This window comes from Pelodiscus sinensis, chromosome 14 (assembly GCF_052426305.1).
Source record: "Pelodiscus sinensis isolate ZL-2025 chromosome 14, ASM5242630v1, whole genome shotgun sequence".
NCBI classification, from domain to species: domain Eukaryota; kingdom Metazoa; phylum Chordata; order Testudines; family Trionychidae; genus Pelodiscus; species Pelodiscus sinensis.
The window spans coordinates 34,029,199-34,047,324 of NC_143065.1; the positions used below are offsets into that span (position 1 = coordinate 34,029,199).

General features: G+C 38.1%; 1 protein-coding gene across 8 annotated transcripts in view; it reads left to right on the plus strand.

Annotated features, from left to right (window-relative positions):
• CHD2 (chromodomain helicase DNA binding protein 2) overlaps positions 1-18,126 on the plus strand; it is a 106,383-nt gene that overhangs the window by 12,165 nt on the left and 76,092 nt on the right. For 3 of the 8 annotated variants that reach the window (XM_075897011.2, XM_075897012.2, XM_075897010.2), the window contains exons 1-2: positions 3,391-5,656; positions 5,991-6,125. In XM_075897011.2, coding sequence (XP_075753126.2) covers positions 6,064-6,125 — 62 coding nt within the window. In that variant the 5' untranslated portion in view covers positions 3,391-5,656; positions 5,991-6,063. Of the gene's footprint in view, positions 1-2,253; positions 5,657-5,915; positions 6,126-18,126 lie in introns of those variants that run through there. The other 5 variants (XM_006123330.5, XM_075897007.2, XM_075897008.2 and 2 more) reach the window with 4 other exon arrangements.

Here is an 18,126-nt window from a genome sequence, read left to right on the forward strand (position 1 = left end):
AAACATATAGGAAAGTTCAAGAAATGTAATGTCATAGAATTTTTTATTAATGTGCTTGCAAAAGGGAAGTAAAACCAGTTTTAAATTTGTAGGATTTCAACTTCAAACATATCCAATTTATTGAATAATTACCATACATAGTAAAAACTTGAATCAGAAACTCTTAAAACTTTCATTACTCTTTCTTTGACTAACTTGAATTATTTTGATATATATAACAGTAACATTTTTCTTTACGCTAACATGGCAATTGAATAGGTGACTTGAATGGGTGACTCAATTTTAATTATTAGCAAATATTTTTATGAACTCTGATCCTAATAGTAATGACATTTCTGATGAAAAACAAAAATAATTATTTAAATCTTTCACCCAGCATATTCTGGTGTCAAAAGTAGTACATTCCGCTAATTTAAGAGGCAGGATTATTTATGCAAATTTGGTATCTGTAGGTAATCACAAAGTATGACTTTATTTTGCACAAATAAATCCACAAACACACCCTTCAAAATATATAATAGATAATAAACTACTTGTAAGTTTTTCAGTATAGATAGTATTGGTTAAAAATACATGCCCCACTAAAAGTAGAAATACCACTTCAATTAAAAAACAAAACAAAACCGAACATTGAGGTATGTGAGGTTTAAGATGGGAAGATCCTGTGATTTGAATATTCTGCTACCCTTTTCACTTGTTACATATGATACCACTAATAGTTCAATCTAAATAGTTGCTCCTGTATTCCACTTATGTGGAATAGAGATATCTTAAGTGGGGGAAAAATCACTTCATCCAAGAATACTGGGATATGAAACATTATAAATGGCAAGTCATTAACCCAAAACAGGAAGTTTGTTGTACCTTTATAGTTCAAAATATCCTGTCCAACTAAGTAAAATTTAAGTGAGAATAGTGGCATTGAATGAGTCAAAACACTAGATGACTACACTCAATTCTGTCTTTTTTGGTAATTTTTGAAGCCTTTCTTGCCTGGAAAGATTATGCACATCTGGAGGTTTTTCTTAAGGGGACCAGAGAGTGGTAGAATTGGCTGTAAAATTTAAACTGAAGGTTAAGTTAAAAAGCCACATTCAAAAGAATGGAATAAAAGATGTCACATATAAAGTTACAATGCAAATTCACTATTGAGAAGTTACTGAAAACCATTTATTGTACAGTTAAGGGTTTTCCACCTATAGTTAGCCTACAAGCAAGCCATCAGTGCAGTGCTTTTTGAAGTTTTCTTTGCTATTCTGCCATTTAGTTGTTTCCTGTGCTTAAGGGTTGTGTATATGGGTGCAAATGGTAGTTTAAAAAAGTACTTTATTGCATTTGTCTTGGGCCACATTTGGCTTGTTTCAAGTCAAGAGAACTTTATCTATAGGCCCAAATTTCCCTTTTTTAATGGCAAGTCAGAATAATGCTTCATATGGTCACTTTGTCACTGATCTGGTGTCTTAGGCCCAATTGCTGCTTTATGAAAAGCAAACTTTGAGCGTATGGCTGAAAAAAACATGATTGGAGAACAGCATTAGGCGGGTTGTATTGAAAGTTATGAGACAAAGCAATGCAATCTGCATAGTTACTATCTGATTTTGATACATTTTTTCTTCTAGTAGATACTGAAATTTGATTGCTTAAAAATGAAACAGCACCATGGGTGTTCCATTTCCCAAGTTAGAAGACTATCGCCAAGATGGCACAATTTTAGGAATTTCTATTGACTCAGTCAATACCTTCAAATAATAACCTAGCTGTCATATCCCTGGTATGATTGGGTTTGATAACTTGTGTGCTAGAAGCAGAGAGGGGGACAGTTGTTGAAAATGTAATGTGGTATAAAAATTAGGCTTAGTTTCATCTTAATTTGAAACCCATCACTGTCATAGATGGCAGAAGTACTTGTCACCAGAGATGAAACCCTTCTCTATTTAATTTTTAATAGTTCCCCATGCAAATTTTTAGAAGTGAGTTAATTATTCTCAAAGTTTCTTGAACTCTTATTTTCCCCTGTAGTATTTATTTGTATTTTTGAAAACTTACCTGTCATAGTGCTGGATGTGCCTAAGTTAATTGATGGCAAAATCAGATGTGGCAGGTATAATTTATATTGAACCAAATTAATGAAGCTTTAGTTCTAAAGTTAATGTTCAAAATGTCTTCAAGGTACATGGTTGAATATTATCTGTTTAGTTTAAGGATAAGATTATCTCTATTCCAACAGCATTTTTCTTTTAATTTTTTATAAAGAGTCCAGTCAGATGAAGAGTGTCAAATGGAGTCTACGAATGAAAAACCAAGATGGCAGTTCTACTGTTGATTGAGAGGTTGAGAAACTGGACTAATGCATGAGTGCTGTGATATATACATCCAAGACAGGGAAATTTTAACATGGACTTCATTGTTCCTAAACCAAAGAAGATTTGGTTTGTGATCATCCTACCAAAATGGACTTGAATTTCTAAATGGTGTTGTATAAGTGAACAGAAAATGGATTTGTTTTTAAGGGGGTGGTGATGGCAAAATTTTATACTCAGAAATGTATCCTTGACGGGGGACTCAAGTTGATATGCCTGATATTGCCATCTATTTGGGAAAAATGTATTGTTGTTTTAAGTGACTTATTTAATAAATTTGTTTTATACTTTATTCTTGGTTTGTCTCTTTCCTGACTGAAAAATACTTAGAATGTGTATTGATGCTTACTTAGGTCATTAAATTCTTTGATTATTGGATTCTGAAAATGACAATTGTCTTAAACATTGAAGGTTTTGTAAGATTTACGAAATACTTCATTTGAAACATGGCTATATTTGGGTTCAAAGACTTCAGTTTCTCAATTTCTAATATTTTATTTTTACTTATCCATGCTGTTAAAATGTTTAACTTTCTATATTCAGTATTTGAACAGTTGTCAGTCCTTTTGTTTAACTTTCCAAAGTTTTTATAGGATGGTATAAATGTCAAATAATGGCAAACTAGACAACATGTATATTCATTGGCTGGCAGTGGAGGGTCATCCTGAACTATCCTTGGTCTGGCTGAGGAACTCTTCTGTGTTGCTGTAATCTGTTTTTGTTACTTATGTGGACGGGTGTGTACACACACACACAACCTTTTATAGTGAACTTCAAATTAGTTGCCTGAATGACTTCCTTTCTTCCTGCAGGTGCTTTGTGTTGGAAACTTGTTACGTTTTGGATTGTGTTTAAGTTACACCATTCTAAAAAAAGTTATTTCTTTGGCGTTTAGTTCCTTAGCGTAAAGAATGTTAAACCAATGTATTTAAAATGGATTAGATTTAGTCTGTACAAATGTTTATTACAGTTCATGGCCATCCTGTATACTGTGAATTTCTTGTTGACTTGATAATACAAATAGATTGCACAGTGTTAAGTGGAACTATTTTGATCTTTATTACTAGATAAACACAAAGGTCTACCTATATGATGTAGTATTGTAAAATTCAGTTATTTCATAGATCACTTTGCCTCTTACATTTCTTGTATGTTCAACCTCTGGCTACAGAGAAACATACTTAAAATGTATCTTGGACAGGTAGCTTAACTTTTCTCATGTCTGAACACCATGCAGATTTGAGAGTAAATTCAGATAGACTGGACAAAAGGAATCTCCAAGTGACAAATACTGTAAATTTGGCGCACGATCTGTTCAGCTCTTATTCTTTAAGATAAATTGTTGGAAATGTTCATTCTTAGTATATGATAGGCTATTCATAACTCTTGAATCTTGCAATGTTGAATGTACACTCTTCCCAGTCTTGTTTCTGCCATTTATTATATGGCAGAGTTGCATTTAGACAGTCTAAAAGACCGAGTAGTCAAACTAATTGACTTCCTTTGTATTGCTCAAATTCAGGTTGGAATTGGTGCTCTTTTCCTTTTTATAACTTTTTTTTTAAATTGTGCTGTGTAGAGGGCAGCTTTCTTCTATATATAATAATTCACCAGTCAATAGTGCACTATTGGTATGGCAGATCAAACTTACGCAACCTTCCTTTTAGTACACATTGGAGAGAGGGTGGATTTACAGGGCAAGAATGGCAAGGATGTGAAGTTGAAAGAAAGCAACTTGTTTTTATTGGTAGAACTTGCTGTTTGCCATTGGTTGGGACAGTGTACCACTTCTGATGCGCTTAATATAAGGCCAAATCAAAACTACTAAAAAAAAATCTGGTACACATGCCTGATTCCAGTATCTTGTAAAATGGACAATAAATGTGTGAAAAGTTCTGATGGCATAGGCTACTATTTTTGGTTGTTGGGGTGGAATAGTGGTCACTGGGAATAAGAGCATCTTTTGTGTTTAGATCCCCTCCAATTCCTGAATGAGTCATGTTTTCTCCACTGGGAAGTAGTATCTGAGAATTTACTTGGATTACAATGAATAATTACTTTTGGACCTTGACTTTCTCAAGATTGTAAAAAGTCCCTTTTAGGATGTTAAGGTCTATTACAAACAATAATGGGTTAAGTCATGGACATTACATACCAGAATGCTATATTTTTTCATGGTGTATTGAATTAATTAAATTAAAATAACATAGCTATTTAATTTTGCTCTTCTCAATAACCACTAGGGAGGCGCTGTTGAGATGAAAGGGTTACTGGCAAACTGCTTTCTTTTGGTTGTTGTGACTTTCCATTTTTAAGCTTCAGTTATACACATTGTATGATAAGTGAAGGGGATTATTGATTGAACATAGATTTTTTTTTTTTCATTTTTTTTAATTGCTCCCCATTGGGTGGGGTTGACTTCCAAAGAGGGTTGTTGCTCAAGTCTGGCTATTAGTCCATCTTCCATTCTTTCAAAATGGCTTGTTACAGCACCACTTCCTGTCCAGGGAGGAAGTAATTTTAGCCCAAGGACTGAAATATTTAGCAAATCTTTAAAACAAAAGAAACAAATGACATTTCTTTCCTGCATTAAAAGGGTGCCTGAACCAGATGGGGTTAAGGTGCCCCCTCAGATGGGGTGGTCTGAAGAAGCCAAGGATGTGGGGGGGTGGCAGGCACCCTTTAGGTGGAGGCTATCTGTTTTTTTGGTAGAAATGAAGGGGTGGGTCTATGGTACATCACCTGAGTTGTGGGGTAAATGTAGAGAGTGTCAATCAAAGGCAGAGCTCAGAGCTGGGAAGGAGCTCTAGATGGCGGCTGTGCCTTAGAGAGAGCGCGCTGAGCTCCGTGCCTTCCCAACACTTTACGCAACTTTCCCTAACTTTCGGGCAGCCTCAGGGGGCCCCCACAGCCCCTTGCCTGTCCTAGGCACCGATCGGGAGGCAATTGAGGCTTTTTCGGGCAGAAAAGCAGTTTTTGAGGGCTCTCTTTTCGTGCCTTGCTGGAAAGAAGAAGCCGTGGAGAGAGCCCAGGTCGTTGTTTTTCCAGCTCTAGAAGCCATGGCGTACCTCCATTTTTGTGCGCTCTCCTAATGAGCTTTTCCCCGGGACATTTTTTCTACTAATTATCGCTGTTTTTGCTTTAACAGCAGTATATTTTTGGAAATTAGGCTCTATTTATTTTTTATTATCTAAAACTATACAGTTGGCGTTTAACCTCTTAATATTTTGGATCTAATGTTTTTCCACTACCCGAAACTAATATCGGCTTGGTCCTGGCGGTGGTGCGTGAATCAGGTATGTGGGCAATTATTATTTTTCAGATTTCTGCTGGTTTTAAGTACTTAGATTTTTCGACCGACTTGAGCTGTATTGGGATGACGCAATAAAATACAGAGATTTTTTTTGCTGCTTCTGTTACTTTGGGAAAGTTTGCAAGATGCTGTTCTGGACTGTTTCTCTTCAATTTTTTTTCTTTTAAAATGAATATTATTGTTTTAAATGTCCATTTTCCTGTGCTGATCAGTGTTGTGTATTGTTACAACTATCATTGCAGCGTCAGGACTTTGTTCTTGATAACGAAAGCCGATGAAACAAACTGGGACCTTACCTTTCTTTCAACTTTTGACAGTAAATACCTGGGCACAGGACATCAAAGCAAACACAGATACCCTACACCCCCCTTAGTATTTAAGAATTAAAAGATGATGAGAAATGAGGACAAAAGCCAAGGAGAGGAGGGTTCCGTACACAGCAATGCATCGAGGTATGAGCTATCAACTTTATTTTATTTTTTAAAAACCTCTGAATACAATGTTTACCGTGACAGCTTTAGGTTACTGTCACTTCTTACTACAAAATATTTAACTGATTTTCATTCCCTTTTTTAAGGAATGACCTTGAGATTGTTAATATGCCACACCCTATTTTTTGGTAGCAATTTCTGAAAGTTGTGTTGTGACTTAAGGGCCCATGTCAGAATCAAAAGGTAATGTACCTTTATTCAAGGGAGCCCTTTTCTCTGTGTTAGGCTATTTTAGTTTCTGAATTTCAGTTTTTAGATTTTTTTGTGCTGTGAAAAACGACCTTGTCGTTTAAGCCATTGCTGCATTGCACCATTTTACATACAAGGCAAATTTTTCTTTGAAGAATCTCAGAAGTCTAAACTTTAACTGAGGGCCACACAGAAGCCTACTAGTAGTAAATTATAGTAAATAGACACTAGGGAAACTTATATGAATGAAAAAAAGTTCATTTTAAAATATAAACTAAAAAGTGCCTGTTTGACTGAGACTCCTTAGTTTATATTTTATTTGGGCTTACAGAACTTTGATACTCTTTAGGTATTTTAGGGTATTTTGATACAATTTAACCAAACTTTCCCCTGGTGGTGATAGTATTTCATGTTTATAAAATCTAACTTGGGATTGTTAATGGGAACCTGGTGTCTTTTGATTGCTTGTTTGATATATTTTTGCTCATAATGTCAAGTAATGATACTCTTTTTGGATATTCTATATATTTTATTTGATTTTAAGGAAGAGTACAAAATACTGAAAATACTGCTTATATTTGATAGACTTAAAAACATTATTTCCTTTGTACTTCATTTAGCTTTTAACAATATGTATCTTAAATGGTATGTTTGCTTAATCAAAAGTCTAAACTTTCCATTGCTCTTCGCTGTTTTGTCAATACATTGCATTTTGCTATTTTTGTTAACAGTGAATTAAATTATGACCTGTTTATTTTTCCCAGGGTATCTTTAAGTATTTATCAATAAAATGAATTCTAAAACTTTGGTATCAATATGTGCACTATGCAAGTTTAGCAGATGCACAATACAAGTCTCTGTCCAATAATATTTAACCTATTCAACATTATATATATATATGCACATGAAATATTCTGGTAGAATCATATTTATGGCCACACTATTTTGTGATAAAACTTAATTTTGCATGCTATTCAGGAATGTTTTTAAATTGCAATGTAATAAAACGTGTTAAAATTGAAATAGGTAAGTTTGATTTAAAATGTGCATTGTTAAACTGGTTTAGAAAAATACCAAATCACATGCACACAGTACTGTATATACAAGGACTTGTATTTTTTAAAAATGTTTGATATATTTTGTACCTTTATACTTTTGTAATTGTTTAAGTGCAGCTGCAGAAGTCCTGACAGTCAAGAAAAGTTGGTTTGCTTTTTTAACCTAAATGTCAATGAAAAATGTGATTTATCAGTAGTAAAAGCAGTAACAAACATTGTTATGGCAATAAGAATAAAGACATTTTAGGAGTCTCAGAACATTATGCCAAATATAAAATGAAGTCTAATACTTGGGTATAATGGATGAATAAGTGGAATCACATTGATATACATAACCTTTGGGTTTTTTCTGTCCCAGGGGTATAATATTTGCATAGCATCACGTGTAATTTTGCTCTTTTGTAGCATAGATCATGTGTCTAGATCATTGACTGAGCCATGTGTTGCACCTGTTGTATTAAATGTTTACTATTTTTTCCTCCCCTCCTTTCCCCACACTTCAGCAGAATGAACTTGTTGCTGGTAATATCTACTCACCTGGTGTGTGGGAGCAATTGATCAGAGCATATTTATAAATGGGCCTTATCCTTTGAGCTGTGAGTCAGCTGAATGTCAAATGTACTTTTTACTTCCTGAGGTTGACTTTAAGATGTGAGGGAAATGATTTCTAGGAACTAAAGCCTTCAGCTTGCTTTACTGTTGCCCTGAAACACATTGATACCTGCACAGATCATGCTTCTGATTTGACTTCCCTTTCACAATTTTGGATTAGCTTAAAAGCATTAGGTAATATGTGAAGTCATACTACACAATCATGCCTTGATTGGAGGATAGTCATGGAAATGGATGGGTAAGGTGGATGTGAGTGACTGATGCTACTGAGGTTCTGAGAAGCATAATCACAGATGGGGGGAGGGGGAGGAAGATGATGTTTGTTTGGAAGAGTGGATTGGTATGACTGGGGATTATGACTGGAATTGAGATTCCTGCATTTCCAGCCCTAGGAAAGCAAAAAAAAAAGAACAAAAAACCCTAATGTTGAACAAACACAAACTCCTCTTGAGCTGACTTGAAACAGAGGTTATTCCTGAGTGTGGTGTTAGTATAATAACTCTTACAAAAAAATTAATACACATGTGGACCTTTCGTATGAATAGAAACAACTGTCAAGATTTCCAACTTAACTACTGAGTTCACTCACTTGATTAACTTGTTTCATCCAGGATTACAGCTGGAGTATTGTCAAACTTGGGACTTTAAATAATGGAACAATGTTGGTAGTAATGCTCATTTAAAAATATTTTTCTTGTGTCTTCTGTCTTTTCTAATGTTTTTAAAAGGCAGATATGAGGAAAAGCAATTACAGTGCATTTTAATGTAACCCAATGTTAACAAATACTGGTGTCTGAAATACAAATTAAGATGAATACATTTCTGTAAATCTAGGAGTTGGCAGTCCTGTACAGTAATTGTATAAACGTAAGGACACACCCTATAGGTCCAACTTTTGATTAAATCCCTTGGAATTTATTACAGTTAACGTCTCACATCCCTAACCATAACGAAATGGACATAGGTTGTATTTTTACTATGTAAGAGCTGCAGAAGCATTAGTCAGTCATATTTGCCTCTAAATTGTACTTTGTCATAAAATTTGGAAATATTAGCTCTGGCTGAATGGATCCCAAGCCTGCTTTCTTTCCACTGAGAGCTTAGAAGTTTTAGATTTGTAATATGTCATCCCCTTTGCAAGCTGCTGCTTTGGTAGAACTGAACTACATAATGCAGCTGACACTGTAGAGCAGAATACATTTGGTTTGTGGCAGCCATTTTATGAAGTAGTTTCATATGAAAGAGGATTTTATCTGGAGAAAACAGTGAAACAAAAATTAACATCTACCATTGATGATGAAACCAGATAGTATTTCTTATCTTGCTAGTGCTCAGAAGGAAACTAAACTTCCTGGGAAGGAAGGAAAATTATTAAATGTCTGGCATTTTGGTGCAGGGCCAGTTCAGTCACAAAATGGCTGTTCCTTTGTGCCGCATAGCTGACAGACATACTGCATTGCACTGTGTGTACTCTGAAAACAGCAGGAAGTTGCTGGTGAGGAGTTCAAAGGCCATCTTGTTTTTTGCTGTGGAATCTGATTGGCTGTTAGCTCACTTGGTAACAGGAGTGTCAACACTCTGGCGCCTCTGTGGAAGAAGCAGAGCTCTGCCTTCTAGTGATGTCAGCATAAGCTTGCTTTTCAAAGCCTCTCCCATTCTTGGCAAAAGAGCTACTGCCGTCTCAGCCAGCAGGGAAAAAACAGCGTTTGCATGCACAGCTTTCATTCCTGTGTCTGAGAGAGTGCGTGGATGCATGCAGTAGACCTACAATCAATTTTCTCACCACCTCTTTATGAGCATTTTGAATAATTCATGATTTTCAGAAATAAATAGATTTCTGCTAAAATAAGCCTATTAATTTGCAGTTTTTTCCTCTTTTTTTTTTTTTTTTTTTTTTTTTTAACTTGGGATACCTGTTAGCCATTTGGTGTTCTTTGATTTTCTAGATTTTTTTTTTTTTAAATAACTTTACAAATCTTAAAGGGATGAAGCCCCATTTCCCCACTTACCTCACGGATGAGTAAATGATTCTAGCCTGTTCATATTTTTCACTTAAAAAACCCAGGCAAAGCAATGCTGGACACTTGTAACAATTTTTTTAAACATTCTGGGTACAAATTTCTTCTTTGTTCTCAAGTTTGGAATCTATTTGGTGGTTTTTGAGTGCTTTTTGTACCAGTTCTGCAGTAGCACATAATTTGGTTCTCCATGGAGACTCAAAGGATTTTTATTAGCTTCCTCACTTTTTTAATGTGAAACACAAGCCCCAAATCCAAGCAATTCAAATTGTTAGTGCCAGGGCAGAGAGAATAATGTGCAAGGAATTCAGGTTATCTGTATTGTGTAACTTACATGAAACACAGGAATAATTTTTTATTTGATAGTATCTTCCTCTTACATAGTGGTTTTTAAGGAAGTAAGTTCTCATTACAAATACACAATTCAGAGATTTTAAACTACTGTTCTATTTTTTGAGCATAGCTAGAACTGCGAAGAGTATATAGAACACCTTTAAACATTTGTAAATTAACCACAAAAACTTGGAAATAGTTTACATTTATTTCTGAACTGTTGCTTTACTCTCAATAAAATCTTAATTCATATGTCTTTAAAATTAAATACTGTGTATTCTAACTGTATTAACGAGTATTTTGTGTAACAAAACCAGAAGACAAATACTGATTCTGTAATTCTATAGAAAATGCCTTCATTTGTCATGGCCAACTGAGGGCTCATTTACACTAGAAAATAAGATCAGCCCAGCTGTGTTGCTCAGGAGTGTGTTACTCAGCTTTCTGCAATGTAGCAAGCTGATCTGAATCCCCTTGTAGACAATACTAGGCTGATGGAAGAATCCACTTCTCAGGAAGGTGGATTATCTGTGCCAGTGGGGAACCCATTGCATTGCATAGGTGCCATTTACACTGAAGCAGTATATTTGCACGCTTGCAGCATTGGAGGTGTACTGCTGTAGAGTTTTAAGTATACAAGTGCTAAGTTAATCATTGCAGAGTTAGCTCAGGCTTTTACCTGAGGGTGCCCCAGGCCTTCACATCTATATATAAAACCTCTTGCCTGAGTTTAGTAATGCTTAGAGCCCATGCTAGCTTTCACAGCTGGAGCTCTGTCTTTAGAGCCTGGGTTCTGCTTTTTCATTCTGTGCATTTTGCAGTGAGATCGAAGTTAGTCAAATGCTGATAGCCCTCCTGTGCCAAAGGCACTGTTTTCCTCCAATTCCCCATTGTGCCCATGACAGAAGTTTTCCCTCAGTTTGCTGGAAAGAGTCACAGAGAAGTATGTTACTGAAGCACGCAGCCCCATAGATATACTCCCAGAAGTCTTAAAAGCACACAGGAAGGAAGTGCAGCAGCAGCAGGTGAGAACACAGTAATTCATTTCAGTGGTGCTATTTATACCAGAGCTAGGCTGGCTGCACTAAAGACAATACTGTCTTTTGTACCCACTACATTTTAAATGCTGTATGGTGTTGAGTTTTTGGGCTTTTTTTTTTGAGGGGGGAGGAGAGACAAGGGAGAGAAGGTGTTACTGGCAAGGTGTTAATTTAAATGCAAAATACAGGACTATGTAGCTCTTTAAAGACTTAACAAGATGGTTTATTAGATGTTGAGCTTTTGTGGGCCAGACCCACTTCCTCAGAAGTGGGTCTGGCCCACGAAAGCTCATCATCTAATAAACCATCTTGTTAAGTCTTTAAAGTGCTACATAGTCCTGTATTTTGTTTCAGCTACACTAGACTAATGCGGCTACATTTCTATCACTAATTTAAATGCAGACATACTCAATGTTAACTATGGTAGTACAGCTGCACCACTGTAGCATTTCAACGTAGAGTTATCCACTTGCCTGTGAAGGAGTTTCCAGCCTCATAAAAGAATTCTTCCATTGACCTAGCCCTGCCTAAATGGGTTCGGCCCACATAGTTATATATATTTTTTCCCACCCTTCAGAGAGGTATCTGTGCCAGTATAAGTTCCCAGTGGAGACCAGCTGAATCATCAATCCTCAGAGCAGTGTCTTTCCAAGCTTTCCTCCACTCTGTGCCTTCAGAGTGCCTTAAAGAGAAGACAGCATACCTACTTATTCAGCCTTCTGCCTCTGGGCTAGTCAAGTATGAAGTGTTTTGCCAAGTACCTGATACTTTACAACAATGGTTTTGAACAGTTCATTGCTTGCTCTTCCCCAAACCTGCACCACCTAAAACCAATTCTTCTTGACAGCAGGATTGTGCTAGTTGTACAGTGCTGTAAAATATTTGAAACCGTAAGTGTTTAGGCTTCTTACTGTTTATTGTATTTTAGGCATGGAAAGGTCATTATTCCTAATAATGCATTGTAAAGAGTGCAGCTACTGGAATTTGTAGGAACAGTTGGGTGTGACTGCTACCTTTTCAGCTCTCCTTTCATCATTACTATATTTGAGGTGTGGCTGTTGCATGTCTGCTGGGGATGTACTCCAATAGATTCCTCCAGCCAAAACTGCCTTTAAAGAACACTTGCAATGGAATCATACAGCGATCCCCAGTTTCTGTGGTAAACCATCTCTTTTGTTTGTGAGGTGTGTGTGTTTTTTTTTTTTTTTTTAAATTTATGGACACGCAGATGTAACTGAAGTTTTAAACAGTCAAGGGGGGAAGCATAAGGCAACATTTTATTAGTTCTTTTAGGGTCTGTTTCTTTAATACAAGACTTGTCAGAGTTTCATGCAAAATATAAAATATTCTTTCTGGTACATACTAAAACCACTTACCAGTTAGAGTGGAAGAGTTGTTACTGTGCATATTTCCCCCTAAAACACTTGCATGTTCACTACAAAGATGAGTTGCTGACTACATGCAGAGTCCCTTCTGAATTGGCCATTATGCTTCCTGCTGACTGTGCTGACATGGATAAACAAAAACCTGCTGAAGCTGCAGTTGTTAAAATGATTGAGAAGTATATGAAATAGCTTCCGTCCTGCTGTCTCTTTCCTAAAGGAAAATGTGTTTAACTAATCCACAAGGCACACGTATCTAGGCAAAAGGCAGGCAACCATCTCCCATTATGCACAGGTATTGTAAGGTTCTCGGCAGGGTGTGCTGATGAATGAGTGGGAACATTGGTAGTCACAAATGAGTGTTATACTGCTCTTGGTGAACATTAAATATTTTAGTACTTTCAGACCCCACCACATTCATGGAGAAGTGGAGATGTTCTGTCTCTTTCTGAGCCCTGAAGACTATATTTGTACTCTGTTTACTCAGGGTGAACTGGGAAGCATATCTGCCTTTAGCAGTGGCCTAGACCAGTGTTTCTCAAGCTGCTTTTTAATAAAGTATCCCTTAAAAAAAAAAAGTACCCCCAGTACCTTCAGTTTTCAGACACACTTTTTTTTCTACGATTGCAACACATTTGTTTAAACAACTTTTATTGAAGCCAGGTGGGTGATGAAATTTTTGGGTGTAAAAAGTATAAAAATAATAAAGCACTGTAAAACTTAAAACAAATTCAGTTTTCTTCAAATTTCAGTTGCTGTACCCCTCCCCCCCCCGACTTCTCAAGTACCCCTAAGGCTACTCATACCACTGGTAGAGAAACACTGGTTTAGCTCAGCCCTGAGAAACTCCAAAGTCAATGTGATTTAGTTGCGGAAGTGCGCTTCATACTATAGTGTAGGCTTGCCCTCAGTGATACTCCTTAATCAGGGAGAAGGGGTGTGACTTTATCACTAGAATGATCAATTATTTTCTAATCCCTACTAAATATCCATCTCTGGCATTTCCAGCTTTTGGCTGGTGGATCAGTGAGCAATGGAGCCCTGTTCTCCGCATTTTAAAGCAACAAGTTAACCAAATTCCCAAATATTTTTATTTCTGAATATGGTTTGTTGAACTGTTAAATGAGGCTGATTTCTAAGGGTATGTCTACACTACTAAGTTTTGTTACCAAGAACTGCCTTTTGGCAATGAAACCGAGAGAATGTTCACACTGCAATGCAATCAGAGAAAACTTCCACCCTTACAGAAGACATTTTTTCTTGCCCCCTCCCTTTTTCTTGTCCACAAAGAGTCATTGTAGACAATTTTATGTGCAAAACTGGCAGTATCTCACATGCCTGCCCTGATGGGCTCTGCTCATTGTTTGATCTCCGCTGCCTTGCAGGCAGGCCCTTCCCCTTCCCCCCCTTTCAAAGCTCTGGGAAGTATAGAGCTGCTGAGAGAGCATCCCCCTTTGGGGAACAAAGTAACATCCGTTGGAATGCCCCTATTCTGCCCTGCACTAGGAACACATTGGGCAGTCAGACTGCTGCTGCAGGAGGAGGGGACAGATTGATGTTCTGCTTTGACATTCCTCAGCATGCTGCCGCCAGCGGTTGACAATCTCCAGAGGCGCGGGGATCCACTCTGCCTTCCCAAAATACTGCATTGTGGGATGCTTACCCACAGTAGATTGCTCTCACTGTTGATGATGGTGTTCCCAATGTGAACACGAGCAAAGGGAACAAGTATGAACTCGTACTGGCGATTTTAGGGTTATTGACTTTGGGCATCAACATAAGTTTTGTCATAAAATTTAGAAATACTAGCTCTGGCTGAATGGATCCCAAACCCTGGCTTCTCTGGATCTAACCCCCAAGGCTCAGGGCTCCTTTCTCTTCCTTCCTCCCCTCCCCGCCCCAGCATTAGGGAGCTCGTGCTGGCATTCCAGCTCCCCTGCCAACCCACTCTGAGGCTGGAGCATGCAAAATGTACTAGCCTTAGCTCCCTAGGCTCTGGGGTGTAAGGAGAATGTGGGGAGTGTCTTTTTGCTTCTCTGTTGGGGGCCACATCTATGAAGGTTTGTTTGGTTTATGTTGCTTCTCACTTGTATGTGGCCCTGTGCTGATTTTTCTGTGGGTCAGCCTCTCCTGATTAGGGATGTTAAATTGCTTAATCAACTAATCAAGTACTAGATGGAATGTATGTCAATTAGTCGATGGGGGGGAAGCGCTTGCTACCCCTGCTATGGCTCTGCAGCTTAAATGTAATAAGAGCCAAGCACGCAGCAGCCTGACTCCTACAACGTTTAAAAGAGATGCAGTGGTGTTAGCTCCCGGGGCTGACACAAGCCGGGACTAAGCAGTCCCAGTTTGCGCTGGCTCTGGGACACTGCAGCTCTGCCTCCCCTGTCCCCCCCCTTCTCCTCCCCCCACACACACACCACAGAGACGGTGCTGGGGGGAACCGGCTCCAGCTTCCACCCCCTTGTTGCCTCTGACATAGAGGTGGGGCGTAGAGGGGAAGTGAGTAGTCTTACATCTCTACCCCGACCCAAAAAAGCTCCCCCAGTGAATCAGCTATCTGGGCTTACACTGCCCCACCCTCACGGCTGTGCTTCAGTCTTTTAAATGTATTAAGAGCTGTTTAAAAGGCAGAGCTGCAGTGGGGTTAGCTTCTGGGGCCGGGAGCTAACTCTGCTACTGCTATCCTGCTTACCGACTAATTTAACATCCCTAACCACAAGTAATAAAGTTAGTGCAAGTCAAAACAGGCGTTCAGTGACACATGGGTAACTGAACAGAAAAGAAGTTTCCTGTATACTTCAGAAGAAATACTGCATAGCTCCCTCCATTCTTTGTTGTTGTGCAGCAAAAGCTCAATTGCTAAAATAAACCATATGATTCAGAAGTGCACAAAAAGTGGTTACTTTTCAGAGTAGAGTCATGCTTTAATTTTGTTGAATATGAATAAGACCTGGTCAGAAACAGGGAGTTAGAATGAAAATTCTACATGATGTCAAAATACTCTTTAGTGGTACTCATACTATTACTACTTTTGTAGGTGAGAGACCCTTTTTTTGTAGGCATTCTACTCATTTCTACCCCCGCATCTTTACCTGATCAGCAGGATCTCCTGTTTTTTCCAATCTTTTGGCTCACTTTATCACCTGCAATATCTCCCTCCTATTCCAGTCCTGAACAGAATGCTATTTGTGCTACATTATGTAAATTATTAGTGTTATGTCTTTGTCATGCAATAATTGATAAAATACCTGTCAGAATACCCCAACATACTTTACTAAGCAGGGAACTTTATAGTGAAATAAATGTGAACCATTTATTTAGCTGAGAAAGTGCTTGTGCCTTGGTTCTGTCACGTTTTAACTGGTGCTTTCATTTAATGCTTCACAAAAAATCTCTTGAAAGCTCAGCTCTCTTCTGTGAACATCCACCTCAAGTTAGGCTTGAAACTGGAATAAGCATGGTGATTGGAGGACATCATAATGTTCAGATGACTAGACAACTAACTTACCAGTTGAGTATGCAGTTCTTAATAATTAGTTGTATTCTGATAGCTCTAAAGAGTCCTTATCTCGATGTACAAATATAAAGTAAAAAACACATATGTGAATATATAAGATCAAGAACACATATTCCTGCGCATCCAGAAATATAATCTATGCTATCATGTGCCGAAAGTGTCCGTCTGCTATGTACATTGGACAAACATCTCAGACACTTCGCCAAAGGATTAATGCCCACAAAACAGATATCAGACAAGATCACAAAGAGAAAACAGTTTCTTGCCACTTTAACCAGAAAGGACACTCTCTAAATGACTTAGCCACCTGCATTCTGCTACAAAGACCTTTTACATCTGCACTTGAAAGGGAATCCTCTGAACTGTCATTCATGTTAAAATTCGACACTTGCCAACAAGGACTTAACAAGACTTTGAACTTTCTCACCCATTACCAAGACAGTTTCCCCAATTATCACCTGTAATACCATTAACTCACAAACATCCCACTCTCCCTACCTTTAATATCAGCAATTCACAGACACTTACCTTCCTTCCTCCCCCTTCCCACCCCCCCCGCATCCTCCTTCTGTTCTGCAATGTGATTTGTCCTTTTCATATTTGTTCATTTTTTTTAATTGTATCCTTTGGTATATATGGTTGTGACTACTTTCTTCCACTATTTGATCTGAGAAGTGGGTCTGGCCCACGAAAGATCAGCATCTAATAAACCATCTTGTCTGGGCAAAATATGTTTTTTTTGGTATGTTTTCCCTGGAAGAATGTTGGAACCTCCATCCTTTGGAGCAGGAGCTGTATATTTGGCAAGGGCAGTCTGGGGTCACAGAGGTGCCTTTCGTTGTGCCCATGAACATCATCCATGTTTGTTTGTTAGCCCTGGAGGTCATGTTCTGTATGTACATGCTCTGTAGAGGCTTGCTACTAAAAATCTCTGGACTCCATTTATACCTAGCACATGCAAGCTCCCTCTTCCTCCCTGCTTTTCCCCTTTCCTCCTGCTTCATCTGCGTCAAACATGCTCCTCAATACAGAGTTAGAGCAAAAAGATAAAAATGCAGGTACTCACATAGTGAAGAGGAGGTGGAGGAGCTTCAGTTTTCCTTTCTTTTCATAACCCTGGTTATTGAATGAGGCCTCATATCCTTGCCTTAGGAACCAGGCAAGTATTTACCTTATTTTACAGGTGGAATACTTGCAGGTTGTGTCTAGACTAGCAAGTTTTTCTGCAAAATCATCTGCTTTTGTGGAAAAACTTGCCAGCTGTCTACACTGGCCGCTTGAATTTCTACAAGAACACTGACGATCTCATGTAAGATCTTCAGTGTTCTTGCGGAAATACTGTGCTGCTCCCATTCGGGCAAAAGCCCTCTTGCGCAAAACATTTGCGCAAGAGGGCCAGTGTAGACAGCACAGTACTGTTTTGGGCAAAAAAGCCCCGATGGTTAAAATTGCGATCGGGGCTTTTTTGCGCAAAACCGCGTCTAGATTGGCATGGACACTTTTCCGCAAAAAGTGCTTTTGTGGAAAAGTGTCCGTGTCAATCTAGACGCGCTTTTCCGAAAATGCTTTTAACGGAAAACTTTTCCGTTAAAAGCATTTCCGGAAAATCATGCCAGTGTAGACATAGCCCCAGAGTTTGCATAAGATTACGTCAGAATGGGGATAAAACCTTTTCTCTAGTTGGGGTAGTTCCAAGTCTCATCCACTTTTCCATGTTGCCTTTCATGTTCCCTATGCCTCAGATAGATGCTTGGTTGTGCTAACTGCACCTACTGGACCACATTCCTCTCCAGAACCAGGAATAGGA